Source organism: Malaclemys terrapin, chromosome 2, assembly GCF_027887155.1.
Source record: "Malaclemys terrapin pileata isolate rMalTer1 chromosome 2, rMalTer1.hap1, whole genome shotgun sequence".
Classification (NCBI taxonomy): Eukaryota; Metazoa; Chordata; order Testudines; family Emydidae; genus Malaclemys; species Malaclemys terrapin.
Genome location: NC_071506.1, coordinates 113,117,381 through 113,132,240, shown reverse-complemented (window position 1 = coordinate 113,132,240; position 14,860 = coordinate 113,117,381). Strand labels below are relative to the sequence as shown.

The following is a 14,860-nucleotide window of genomic DNA, read 5'->3' as shown; positions in this document are numbered from 1 at the left end:
AACTTGGGAAATCTGGCCTAAAATTTAAATGCCTAAATAAGGAGCCAAATCGTCCCTTTTAATTTTTGCTCTGGAAGGGGTAAAAGTAGCCGAAAGGCCACTAAAATGGCATCAAAGCCTGTCAGATGTGAAGGAAGGGGAGTTAAACTAACATGGAGACAGCTCTTCCTCTCACCACATAGCATGCCCTCTGCATGGATTCTATGCAATTGGGAATCTGCAGGTCATGGCTGGGTAAAAAAGTGACATAGTGAGGGTAATGCTGTTTTGTGTGTCATCAAGGAAATAAAAAACGAGTTAATGCTGACCCCAATACCGTTAACATCTGTGGGCTCCTGATCTGTGTTTTCAAACCTTCTTAGAGATGGGGTAGAAGCCAGGCTTAGCTGTTGATGGTATAATTCAAGATGAAACAGTGCTTTCAGGTGGAGAGAAGAGCCCACACCATCTATGTAAATGTGAATTTCTCACCACATTTTCCTGTAGAGCTCTGGAAAATCAGCAACATTGGAGAAACATGTCCCTGCTCGCTCTGTGGGAAGGCAAACTGAAGCTCTTGTCCTGACTCCAACACCAAGCCATTTTTTGGGAAACTCCGTCAATGTTAATAACTCAAAGTTTTCTACATATCTTTTCCCTACCCGTTGTTTTTTCCCAAAGGGCGGTGATCTAGCACTATGATTTTAAAAGGGCTTTTCAAATCTGCCCACTGACCGGTATGCATTCCGCAACATCAACAAAAGAACAAAAAACAAAAACAGAACCACACCAAGCAAACCATACAGCATAAGTGATCTCACTCTGACTAAACCCCACAGCCGTAAAAAATAGAAGTATGTGGAAAACGTAAACTCTTTCCCTCAGGCAGTCAATTTCTTCCTTAGTTAAAGGAGACTGGATGTTGCATGTTTATGGGTAAAATGAGTAGAGCAGAAAAACAATGTGAGAGAGAAGAAAAACCCAACCCTGAAATCTGGTTTAAGTTTTGAAACTTTCCACTTGCAGGCATTTGCAATAAGTCTTTTCCCAGATAGACTTACACTTTCTCTGTACAACTTGTTAGGGAAAACCATTACAACATGGTGGACACCAAATTGGTTATAACACTCATTTTGAAGTGAAGGCCAAACATTAACTGGGTGGTTCATTATGTCCAAGTCTTTAGTGCAGTTTGGGGACCTTTTTATATTGCAAATGTGGTGTCACAAGGGTGGGAGACAACTGTCTTAAATGGGATTCTCCAACACATTTGTACTGTAGATGAGGCCTAATATTGCTTGAACAATAAAGCACTCAGCTATTACTATGGTTGTGAGGACCATATAAATGCCTAAATAGACAGACAGACAGAAGGCATATGCACACATAATGTAATATAAACAAAAATATAAGGAGGCCCAGGCCTTCTCTCAGTTACAACAGTACAACCTCACTGAATTCAGTAGCATAGCACCAGTATAACTGAGAGTAGAGTTAAGCCAAATTAATGATACACAAATTAATACAGTGCATCAACACAAAGAAAAATCCACTAGAAGATCTCTTCTTGGCAAGTGCAATAGTACCTTAAAAATCCTAGGCAACTGATTGGTTATCACCGGCATTTTAACTCAATGTAAACTTACTAAGAAAAGTCACACAAACCCAACTATTGCAAAGTACATGTCAGACAGGCAAAGGATACATTTTGTTGTTTTAGCTTCTGGATAAAGAGTTGTGCATTGAAGGGGGTTTCTGAATTTTCATGGTCTGTTTTCCTTACTGAGCAAGATGACATTCATTGGGAAACAAGATTTATTCCCAGGCCACTTTGACATTCCCCAGGACCCATTGTCTCCACATGATTCACAGGGTTGTTCCCGCTGAAATTTCAACCTCTCAGTGAATGGGGCATGTTTAAGAAAAGGCCTCTGATGGGCTGATTGCATTCCTGTAGAGTAAATCCATTATTACTGCTTTTCCTTTTCAGGGCAGGCTAATCCAGCCTGACTATGAATGAACTGGTTTTAAAATAAATACATAAATAAAAAGGCAGGCGTGGGTTCCAGTCCTAGAGAAGGGAAAAATATACAATTTTTGTCATCCTGTACAACTGTTTCTGGGACTCTGAACTGCAGCTTTAGCTGTCCCATTTCCTGACAAATACAAGGCACACCCAAAAGAGCACTAGGGAAAAACTAACTCCTTAAAAATGAGGGTAATTTCCACTACTATTAAAGTCTAGACAAAGGGGAAAAAAGCAAAGGGCCATTCTGCAAGAGCAGCCTGTGATAGGCAGCAATATTTAAGAGTCAAATTCTCTGCTAGTGTAAATTGGTCCAACTCCATTGACATTCATGGAGCTTCATCAGTTTACACCAGGAGAGAATTTAGCCTAATATCTCTAAATCCAGCTTTAATTAGCAATAGCAGAAATTGTGTTTAAGGTATATATTATTCACCACTGTTTGCTTTGCTGTACACACACTGACGCCTCCATAGTATGTCTGTGTGATAATTCCTACTGAAGACCTAATATAAAGCATCTTGTAATCACAGAAAGATACCCATCCATCAGATAAAAATTTCAAAAGTGCCTAAGTGACTTAGGGTGAAATTTTAGAAGTGACTTAGTCATCCCATGGAAAACCAATGGGATTAAAACCCCTAAGTACTTAAGTCACCTTGAAAATGTGACTTAGGCTCCTAAATTGCTTTGGAAAAAATTACCTGGCATCTGTTTTGTTAAAGGGTTGTTTTAATGGCCCTAAACCAGCTAATAATAGTGATATTATGGTAATCATAAGATACTGTGGTTTGATTATGTCACGGAGGTCGCAGAAGTCACGGAGTCCATGACTCCGTGACATTGGGGACCATGCCGGCAGCAGCCCAGCCTCCACGGGTGGCAGGGGACCCCTCCCAGCCACTGGGCAATGGGGTTCCTGCAGCTCCCAGCCACTGCTGGACCCTCCTCCTTCCCCATTTTGTCAGGGATGTTTTTAGTAAAAGTCAGGGACCGGTCACGGCTTCCATGAATTTTTGTTTATTGCCCATGACCTGTCCCTGACTTTTACTAAAAATATCCATGACAAAATCATAGCCTTAGTCAAGCTGAAAGGTGAATTGTCAGGTTGGAGGGAGGTTACTAGTGGAGTTCCTCAGGGATCGGTCTTGGGACCAATCTTATTTAACATTTTCAATAATGACCTTGGCACAAAAAGTGGGAAAGTGCTAATAAAATTTGTGGGTGACACAAAGTTGGATGGTATTGCTAATATGGAGGAAGACTAGAATATCATGAAAGAAGATTTGGATGACCTTGAAAACTGGAGTGATAGAAAAGTGATTACATTTATTAGTGCAAACTGCAAGGTCATGTACTCTGGGACTAACAACATTTTTTTTTTCTATAAGCTGGGGACATAGTTAAAACAACAGATGAGGAGAAAGACCTGAGTGTATTGGTCAGTCACAGGATGACCAATATGATGGGGCCTTGAAAAAGGCTAATGCAGTCCTAGGATGCATCAGGCAAGGTATTTCCAGTAGAGACAGGAAAATGTTATTACTATTATATAAGGCACTGTGAGACCTCCTTTGGAATAGTGTGTGCAATTCTGGCCTCCCAGGTCTAAGAAATTTGAATTCAAACTGGAACAGGTGCAGAGAAGGGCTGTTAGGATGATCATAGGAATGGAAAACCTACCTTATGAGAGGAAACTTAAGAAGCGTGGCTTGTTTAGCCTAACCAAACAAAGGCTGAAGGGAAATATGATTGCTCTCTATAAATACATCAGAAGGATAAACACAAGGGAGGGAGAGAAGTTATTTAAGATAAAGGACAATGTTGGCACAAGAACAAATGGATATAAACTGGCCATCAACAAGTTTAGGCTTGAAATTAGATAAAGGTTTCTAACCATCAGAGGAGTGACATTCTGGAACAGCCTCCTAAGTCTGTTCCTAAATCTAACTAGTTTCAAGAATGAGCTTGATAAGTTTATGGAGGGGGTGGTATGATGAGGTTGCCTACAATAGCATGTGGCCCATCTGCAACTATTAGTAGCAAATATATCCAGTGGCTAGCAGTGGGACACTAGATAGGGAGGGCTCTGAGTTACAACAGTGAATTCTTTCCCAAGTGTGTGTCTGGTGGGTCTTGCCCATGTGCTCAGGGTCTAACTGATCACCATATTTGGGTCTGAGAAGGAAAGTCCCCCTCCCCCCCCGCCCCTGGTTGGATTAGCAGAACCCCTGGGGAGTTTGTGTCATCTTCTACAGTGTGAGGCATGGGTCACTTGCTGGTTTGAACTAGAATCTCGGTAACTTGAAGTCTTTAAATCATGATTTGAGGTAGGGTGACCAGACAGCAAATGTGAAAAATTGGGACAGGGGGTGGTGGGTAATAGGAGCCTATATAAGAAAAAGACCCCAAAATTGAGACTGTCCCTATAAAATCGGGACATCTGGTCACCTGCGATGTGCAGGAGGTCAGACTAGATGATCACGATGGTTGCTTTTAGCCTTAAAGTCTATGGAGTCTACGAGTGTAGAGGCGTCAGATTGCTGCACCCACTTACAAGTGTCTGTGACTCAGGAGAACTTTTGACGGAGTCAGAATTCTTTCTGAGGACTCCAGTCGCAGCAGGCCTCAAAGTATTGACTCCAGAGTGTGGAAGTTCACTGTAATGTAAGCCTCTCCCCAGTAAACACACAGAAAGAGTTCAATGGTCAGTGATAAAATGCTACAATCCAGGAATAGGGCACAGTGATCGACGATGATAACCAGATTTATCAGTAATGTTTTCACCAGCATCAGGTTTTGTGCAGTTAGCAGAAAAATTTCCTCCTCTGTCTGTCTGGGCTATCCTAAAGCCATCTTCAGAACATATTTCCTAGGACAACTTCACAGGCTATTACTGCTGCTACCACCACATCAGTAATGGATCATAAAAGCCTCCTCTGGCATGTAAACCCATGTTCAGGTCTTCTGAAGTTACAGCATCATCATATCAGTTGAGGTGTTAGTCTAAGGCAGTTTGCCTCTATTAATAACTATGAACCTGAATTTTCACTAACAATGTGATCTGAATCTTTATAGAGATCTCAAAAAGTGTGGTTAAAATCCATTTTACATACAATTTTCCCAGGACTCTACAACTCATGGACTCAAGTGACAACAGAAGTAACAAAATACCACAAGTAAGACTGTTCTCGTGGTTTTTTTTTTTTTTTTTTTTTAATCTTAGATAATCTAGCCAAATTTCCAGATTAAATAGGTTCAGATACATTTCTCATAAACACCTGAACTTTTGCATCCTTATGCAGAGAGCCTACAAACCATTTAAACAATTGCCCATCATTAGCTAGTTCTTTGACATAACTTTATAGTAGGTTAGTGTAGGGTTGGATGACCCAGTAGGTAGGGGACTAGCTTAGTACTTGAGAGACCTGGTTACAGTTCTCTGCTCCACCACAGATTTCCTCTGTGACCTTAGATAAGTTGCTTAGCGCCTCTGTGCCTCAGTTTCCCATCTGTAAAATGGGTGTTGTGAGTGAGGTGCTTAGACACTATGGTGATGGGGACCATATAAGTACCTAAAATAGACAGTTGATAGGCAAGACCATGCTATACTGTCCTCCTCATAGGCTAACAGAAGAGAGAGAACTGAGTTTATAACTATGGTCTCTGATACATTCTGCCCTTGGTGGGGAATAGCTTTCAGCAGAAGTGACCAGCAGTCTTGTCCCAAGTCCTGCAGACTCTGAAGGTGCATGGAGGCAAGAGCCACCTGCCCAGTACCTATCTAATGGCTATTAACCCCTTTGGTCTTCTCTAAGCCATTGGCAGTATGTCAATGCCACCATTGGCTTGTTCATTGCCACTGCTTTTTATGCGTGATGTCAAGGATAACCGCTGCTTTCCAATCATAACCCACTTGTCCTACATTATGGTGCACAAACCCTTCAAAGCATGTAGCCAGAGAGGTATTTCCATGGTCGCTGAGACTGCACTCTTCTCTTTCACATTCATCCACCATACATCCATTTGTATTGCCCCTCTCCACTGACATGAGGGTCAATATGGTTCTTGTCATCCCTGAGGTAAAACTCCTATTAAATGTAATGTGAATCTTTTTTCAGTAAAGGCTGCAGGATTAGTCCCATGGCCCAATATGAATTAAAACATATATGTGTATTACTGAATTGTATTAATATGAGGAGTAATGCACTTTAAATTCTTAAAGAGATCATTTTAAAGGGAGGCAGGCTCAAAACTGTACCAGACTTGCAAAGATTGTTGTCAATGGTAATGTCTTCTAGAAGTGTGTGTCACTTGCATTTGTTCAGTTTGGTAGTGCTAAATTGGCTTCTAATAAGAAAATCTTTCCTGTCAACAGTACTGGTTTCCAGACTGCTAAAAATCAGCAAGAAAAATCTGTTACAAGTTTATCTTGTTCCTTTTTTGATGATGATGATCTGCCCTTTAAGATATAAAGTGACTGAATCAGTCTAAAAGCTGTTTGTTGCCTGGTAGACTGACGGGTAGTCTTTAACTTTGTTAATTTGCTCTGTGGTTTAATTTTTGATAAGGTTTTACAAACCTTATTTACTGCACTTTCATACCTCAACTGTCACAGGGTGAAGTCAGGAATGTAAGAGTAAACAAAACAGAAGGGTTTTGGTCAGTAAAATACAGGCAGTTCTTTTTCCTTCATGTAGTCAAATAATTTGTTGTTCATTGCCTGGGTTACAAATAGCTTTTCACAAGCATTTCTGGTTGGAAATATAGTATTTCTTCCCAGTGGCACTATTTTGTTTGACTTGGCGTGCAGGGCATTGTAATTAAGTCTATATATTACTGCTCTGTACAAATGGCAGGTATTTCAAACCAATTGGTTTAGGTTCCTTTCTTGCCCGGCAAATTATTTAAAAATGGATACTCAAGACCTCATACTTTACATTTTCATCATCCTTATTTGTTTAAACGAGATGAGGAATGCAGTCATAGTCCCCCCACCTACCCAACACAGATACCCTTTTGGATTCTATAACAAATACATTTTTCCCCCCTTTGCTTGTGATTGGTGAATACGTATCAAAGCCTTGTTATTACAGTACACTGTGACACAATGGAAGAGTATCTAGTCATGGTAGCACCTAATTACATTTTCATTACCATAGTGCAAAGTTTTAGTAATGGACATTTTGCTCGCAGAATTGTAGGTTGGGTTTGGATTTAGAAAATGTGAATTCAGTCTTCTGAAATATGTAATACTGGGATGGCGTGCCCCCCAGTGAAAAGTCTATGGGATGTAACATGCCATAACTGGATGAAAAAGAACCTGAGATATGCCACAATACAATCACAATGTAATGGAATTTATATTTGATAGTCTTTCATACAAAATCACAAGACATTTCGCAGTCAATATGCAAATACACATACACAACACCGCTTGCAATATATCATGTAGGTATATCTGGTAGAACACAGGTGAAAGGGATAAAGGTCTGACTAATTAAATATTGAGAAACTAGGAGATTAAAGATGTAGGACTGATGGAGAAGCATAGAAGAAAAAGCTCATCTACCCTAGTGTCAAATTCAGTTCTGGTGCACAGACACAGTTCCACTGAATTTGACCTAGCGAGTAGAGTAAGGAATGGCACAGAGGAAAAAAAATTGGAGTGAAATCGTGGCCTCATTGAAGTCAATGGGAGTTTTACCCTTGGCTTCAGTGGGGGCCATAATTTCGCCCCTGTTGTTTGAGGACCAGGCGGAAGAACGAAAGAAGTTCAGGTGAGCAAATCCTTTTTCACTATCAGATCTGTTGGAGGAAGATTTTGAGCAAGACAAAAAGGTGTAGTTCAGGTTAGGTAGTGAGCCAGATCCTTCTCTCTCCAACAAGCAACACTCCACATGGCATATAACCATTTTCTGTTACCTCAGTAAACAGAGGCTCTTCTAATGTACAGGTACAAGGAAACTAAAACAAATCAGCAGCCACCACTTATTGCACTAGGAAAATTACAGGAAGCTGTTAGTGAAACAAAGTCCACTGTACACCTGGCATAAATGCAACCTGATTTTTTTTTTTCAAATCAAAACTTAAAATATTAATACTTTACTATTATTTTCTTCTCCCTACAGTAAGCAAAGACATAGAGGAAAAATAATATAAAATAAAAAGTATATTCAAGTTAGGAAATATTGTATAAGCAGGTATTCTCTTTGTAGTTTGCCCCCGTGGCTGAGAAATAGATCTAAGGATATTTGTCCTGGATAAACAGTTTAAATAAATACTTCAAACTTCCCAGGAAATGTAAACACACAAGTTTGGCAGGAAGGTTTATGGAGACCAAAAACCTTCTGTCTTTTTTATGGTTCTTTCTTTTTCTTTGTCTAGCCTGCTCCATCTAAAATTACGTAATCTCCTTCCAAACTGAAGCTCTTATTCTAACTAGACAGGGAAGGAACATTACAGACCAGGGAAGATTTCTGTTGTGGAAGTGGCTTATTTCATATTCTCCCAGTGCCTTGTGGCTAGTGTGAAATATGATCACCTCACTACTGTAGAGTTGTTTCTTGGCAGTGTGCAAGGGAGGAAGGGTGACGAGATTGTAGGGAGTTGTATAATCCTGCAGATCTGTCATTTTGCAGTCAAAGCACAGTATATCTCATTTGTGAGTGAGAATGTATTTAATTAGCTAAAGATTAATGCTAAAACAAATGTCAGTTTCCACTAAGTGAAGCAGCGGTTTCAGTGCTTTCCATATTTTGTTAAATTATTAATTACCCATGTTCTCTCTGCATGTAAGTGACTCTTTCTCCAAACCAGTATCAAATAAAGATGGACCTGAACTCTAAAGTTTGGGGGCATTTGGATCAGTGGTTTTGGCTCAACCCATTACAAACACTGAGTCAGCCATAGAGTTCATATCCAGATCTGAACTTCCCAAGTTACTGGGTTTTCGTTTGTCATTTTAGGTCATATATGACCCCTATTGCTATGGTATCTGGGTGCCATAGATGGAATCTGGGGTTCAGCTAATTAGAGAAATCGGAGCTGGCTATAAAGTCTGGATCTGGATCCAAACTTTCCTAAAGTCTGTGAGTGTTTAGTTTCTGAGGGCTTTAGGATCAAATAACAACATACATAGTTAAAAGTGAATGTGGGTTACATGTATTATTGCTATTATTTATTTGTATCCTGGTAGCATCTGGAGGTTCCACTCTATATAGGTTCTTAAAACACACTCATCACCTCAAGATCAGGGCTCCGTGGTGCTAGATACAGTACAAATATAACAAAAAGATTGCTCCTTCCCCAAAAGAGCTTGCAATTTAAGAGTGAATGACGTGTGTGACTTTTAGAATTCACCTTTTTATTGACCTTGATGAGGTTTTTTTTGGGGGGGGGAACTAAAATATTCTTTCCCTCCTCCTTTTTTCCAATCACACAAGATTACTGTATGTCTATACATTAGTCTAATGCAGCAATCCAGTACCCTGCCCAGTTATTTATAATTTTGTAACTCTATGATTGATTGACACATCAGCACTTCATGTTCATGTCTTTAAGAACAACTGTATTAAATAGATCTGATACATTAAAGTGTTTTGGTTGGTTTGTTAAAGAGTGAAGAGAGGAATATGGTTCTAATTTCCAAATATATAATTGGTTTTACTCACAGCTAATTAAAGCAAACCATGTTAAAAAAGTTACAGCTTGTTCACATAAACCCTATGTTGTTAAAGTGTGGGAAACAGGCTGATCATTTCATAGGGGGAAAACAATTTCTATATTTGTATACAGTGCTGGACAATAATGCTGGACATCTCTTAGGAAGATATATTTTGATATAAATAAATACATTTTACATCCACACATGTAAATGTTCTTCTTGATTAGAACTGTGAAACTCTGAAGTCACGGCAATTATGCTGGTGTAAATGAGGGGAGATTTAAGTCCCTTGTACAGATATGTATAGTACTGTACTTACATCAAAAAAGTTACAGGAAAGCACATTCTCCTTTGAAATCAAAGGAGATTAAAAAATCACTTATTTTCCATTTAAGGGACCTAATTCTCCTCTCATCTGCACCATCGTGAATCTGGAGTAACTTCCATTGACTTCAGTGCAGTCAATTCAGATTTTACACTGGAATATGGGGTAGCAGAATTTGGTCCAAGAAATTCATACAGAATCCTACCATGTCTCAGTCAGCATAAGATTTTTTTTTTTCCTGGCTAGCTAGCTCGCTCCTTTTCTTGATTATACATTAACCTTTTGTCAGCAGGTACATGCTGTATTAAAGTGACTATTTTCTCATAAAGTACCAGTTAATGTTTTGCCAGGGATGAACGCAAGAAGAATTTTTACAAGGGTTCAACAGAACTGTAACCTAATACATGTACTACTCAAGTTATGTGTACCAGGCTTTCTGCTAAAAAATGCCTTATATTTTCAGAAAAGAGCAACAAATCCACAAATTATCCACATTAGAGCCTCAATATTAACGATTTCAAAAAATGGGTAGAATTTTGCAAAGTCTCCTTGAAACACACACGGCAAAGTCATTCACAGCAGAAGAGAGAGAGACTTTAAAAACTGCCTTAGGATGAATCCAAAAATAAGTGAGTCTGAGACCTAGAAGCTCTGCTTTCCCACCTCCTTTGAGCTACTACTGTATCTGTAGCAGTTGCAGGAAATCAGCTGCGAGCTTGCCTAGGGACAGTCTGACACAGTCTAAAAACTAGCCAGAACTTGGGGTATTTCAAGCAAAGTACTCTACATCCATCGAATCTAGATATGGAACACACCCGCTCATCCAGTTCCTCTCCTAGCCTGCAGTGCACTGGAATGGAGCTGTCATTCAGACTCCCTTTGGAATTAAAGATGTAAATGGCTCCCGCCACACACACATTTAATAATAATAATAAAAAAAACCCTTCAAAGAAGCCACTTCCTTACCTTATACTTCATAGCTGCAGGCTTATATGGAATAGTCTTGTGAAACTAGACAACATACATTGAGATCGCACGTATTTTTCCACCCATTTAATGTCTTACTGAACGAAAATGAAAATAGTCCCAGAATTGCAGTTGGTTTGCCAGTCTAATTTGAGAGTTCTCGGTACTGCTAAATTTTCAATGTCTCTGAGCTCATGTTGGGATTGTTGGAGGCAGACTACTCCACTCATTTGCATAGCTTCCTACTATTGGCTAAAAGGGCAGAATTGCTGGGACAAGGTAACATGGATCCCACCCCCTCCCAAACTTTTGAAACTCCCCTTCTAACAGAGATCACGTACTATAACATGAGTTTCTACTACGAAAGGGGGGGGGGGAGGCGTGAGAGAGAGATTGAGGGTGAAATCTTTTAAAGATTAGCTTCGTTTTTTAAGAAATCAACTCATACAAAACAAGTTCCGACAGTCCTGCTTCCTGTGACCTAGCAACTCCTTCATAAACCAGTTTCATTTCAAAGCCATTCACCTCACAATCTCCACATGAAATCGACCATGGGAACAAAAGCCTTTCTGTCTACAGTACTCTCTTTACTCACCACCCCTGCTGATCTCTCTTTTGGTCGCTGTTGTGTTTTTGTTCTTTTCAAGGTTCAAAGTGCTCCGACTGTCAGACTGAGGCAAGCCCCTAAAATATTTTCTGACATGACAGAGATCAGGCACTAAAACTTTCTCAGATATGTACTCTGCACCTACACTATTCTAATGATGATCAAAATGTGCACCATTTTTACAGACAGAATAAAATAAATACATATGATATTCAGACAGTATACAATATACATCTGGCAGCCACCATTGGTTTAGATTAATACTTTGTTAAATTTGAGCTCTCTAATGCTGCCTATTACATTTTCCTTGTAGTCCTTCTTTCAGTGCTAATTCTCTTGGTGCGCACATTTGTACCTTTGTTTTTGAACAGCGAGGTTTTTCATTCCTGTCTTCCTGCTTAGTGAGATGGTCTGTTAACAGTCCAATCATTATCTCTTGAATCAAAATGCCAAGTGTTCACTTTGCATGGGAAAGGATTGTTATTTACATATTGATTAGACACTGGAGGGCAAGCTGGTTTTAATGCTCTCTATGCCTGGTTTAAACGGTGACCCCCGTAAAATCAGTATAATTTGGTAGTAATTCCTTTGTGATTACTTGGGGACAGGCAGTGCTTAATTTGTAATGAAAGAGCAGTTGGGGCTCAAGCAATTAGGTGACATGGCTCAAGCAATTATTTTTTTTTTACTTTCATAACTGAGGTGGCAAGCCCAGGGGTGCCGGAGTGATGAACTGCCAAGCCTAGAGGGGCCGGGGCTCAGCCCTGACAAGCCCTGACACAAATTAAGCATGGGGGGCAGGAAAGAGAAGTGAAGAAAATGTGAATTGATAGTGCCATGCTTTATAACTGGGTCGCCAGGCTCCTAATCAGGCCTTGATGAATCCAGTCCAGACACTAGCAATCTTTAAGTGGGAAGAACTCCAGCTAGAATAGATAACCTGGGAAGAAGAATAATTCTTTTTCTGTCCAATTTGGATCTAAGCCAGAAGTTCTAGGTCATAGATGTACTCGGACTGCTTCTAGAGTAAGAGAGTGTCTTCTATTGCCAAACTATAAAGATTTCTACAGAACCTCACTAATTCTCATGTGACTAAGCCACTTGCAAGGTCTCGTTATTAAGCTTTCATTATGTATAGAAAATATAATACTGTATATTTCTATGATCCTATACTTGCATATACAGTGAAGTATTGTTACAGATAATTAAAAGTATACTTCATTTTGTTAATGTAATTTATGTCTTTGATACAATAGCTTTGATATTTGTTTCCCAATTTGCTTACTCACGAAGGCTTGCATCCTGCAATTGACTCCATATCCGCGCAATTGCAGGAATCAGACTATAATTCACAAAATTCAGTAATCCACAATGGGGGTACCAATCATGAATGAGGACTAGTGAGTTTCTGCTGTGTGTGTTGATAAAGATACTTTAGAAGCCTACCACGTTGCATTATAATTGTGCTCACAGTCTAATACTCTGACACTTAACATTGCTATTGCTTGGACTTCTGGTTTTGTTGGTTTGTTTTTTCACTGCAAATTTTCAGAGAAATCATGTGAATTAGTTTATACAGAGAACAGTTATTCCATGTCAATTTACCAAATATTGAAATGTTCAGCAGTTAACAATGTGACATTACTATAGATGGTAGATGGAATTATTCCTAATACTTAGAATAGCCTCAACGGGATAACTAAAATTGTTTTCTGTGTCCACATAAATCAAAGAAAGCAAATAGCCAAGGGCCATTTGAAAAATATTTGGATGATTAAATGTATCCCATAGACGTGTATGAATTTATTGTAATTGTAGTGAAAGTCTGAGTCTCTTTTAGGGCCTGACCTCCTCTGCTCTTTCTGCTTGACTCCCTGAGGCTTTTGTGAAAGGATATAAACAGTTCCTTCTGGGCTACTCTCCTAAAGGAGGAAGGATAATCTAGAGATCAGGGAATTAATCTGGGATTTGGGAGTCCCAGGTTCAATGTCCTGTTCCACCACAGACTCCCTGTGTAACCTTGGACAAGCCTCTTCATTACTCAGTTTTCTCATCTACAACATGGGTATAATAATCTTCCCTCTCTCATAGGGGTGTTATGAGAATAAATACATTAGATTGTGAGACAACCAGGCATTACACTAATAGTGCAAGGCAGGTACTTCAGATGCATAGAACTATGTTACTGGCTTTTCCTAAATTTAAACCCACAATGCATCTGTTTCTCTGTTGACACAGCAGTAATAATGCTTAGCAGCATGTAACTGGTGTTTTTCATGTTCAGAGTCCTCTGCAGCCAGTGAAAACTAAACACAACCATAAAAATCTGACAACCTGCCTTGAGTTTTAAGATTTTTCTTTTGATTAATTTAAAATGCCCTGTCCACTGTTAATATGCCATTTTATTGTGTTCCCTACATGCATATTAATGAAAACTTTTTGTCAAAGGCAAAAAACATTCAAGGAAGCAGTTTGTTACTCTGCATAGTGTGTATTAAGCTTGTATGGACTTTGCTGGAATTAAATTTTGGGGTGTCAAACCTCAAAGTCCAAGTGGCCAGCAATACTGAATGGGAGCTTGTAATTGTTGTATTTAAAAAAAAAAATTGGAGAAATAAATACATAAACTAATATTGTAAAGGAAAGCTAGATCAAAAACTCTCTCTGCTGCTCCCCCATTAAAGCAAATCAGTATCTTATTGCTCTGTGTTTTCAGACATGCCCTTTCTCTCTCTGGCCTACTCCATTTACCATCTCAGGTTTGCTTTGAGGTGGCTTTTAATTTCCCCAAGGGTGAAATTCTCCTTCTTAATGCAACACTCCTAGCACAATCTGCAATAGGGGTGAGTTTCCCCAACACACCAGGAATGTCAGAAATTAGATACAACTTGAAAGGGGCATTTGTAAATGTGATCCTGTAACTCTGACACGTTGCTAAAAAATTAGTCCTAACTGTATAAAGGGCATATCTATGGTTAGTACAGCTACTTAGCTTTTCTTAATGATCTCATAGATTGCAATGTCTTTATTCCCTAATATTGTATTACAGGCATCGTTTTGGAAAATTTTGAGACTGTTGTCTTGGCAGACCAGCTACATTATACAGCGTAACCAGGACCGGCTCCAGGGTTTTTGCCGCCCCAAGCTGCGGGGGAGGGGGGAAGCCGCGATCGCAATCATGATCGGCGGCACTCCAGCGGCAGCTCCACCGCGCCGCTTTCTTCTTCCACGGGAATTCGGCGGCAGGTGCTTCCCTCCCAGAGGGACCTGCCGCCGAACAGCCCGACGTGC

At 39.7% G+C, this 14,860-nt stretch overlaps 1 protein-coding gene across 4 annotated transcripts in view; it reads right to left on the bottom strand.

Moving 5' to 3' along the window:
- The window catches only part of NEDD9 (neural precursor cell expressed, developmentally down-regulated 9), a 129,356-nt gene that overhangs the window by 36,708 nt on the left and 77,788 nt on the right, over positions 1–14,860 (bottom strand). For 3 of the 4 annotated variants that reach the window (XR_008443982.1, XM_054019816.1, XM_054019814.1), the window contains exon 1: positions 10,963–11,143. The exons of the other annotated variant lie outside the window; for it this stretch is intronic. Coding sequence is in view for 2 of the 3 variants with exons in the window: in XM_054019816.1 (XP_053875791.1) it covers positions 10,963–10,974 (12 nt within the window). In the remaining variant the exon portion in view is untranslated. Of the gene's footprint in view, positions 1–10,962; positions 11,144–14,860 lie in introns of those variants that run through there. 4 annotated transcript variants of the gene reach the window in all.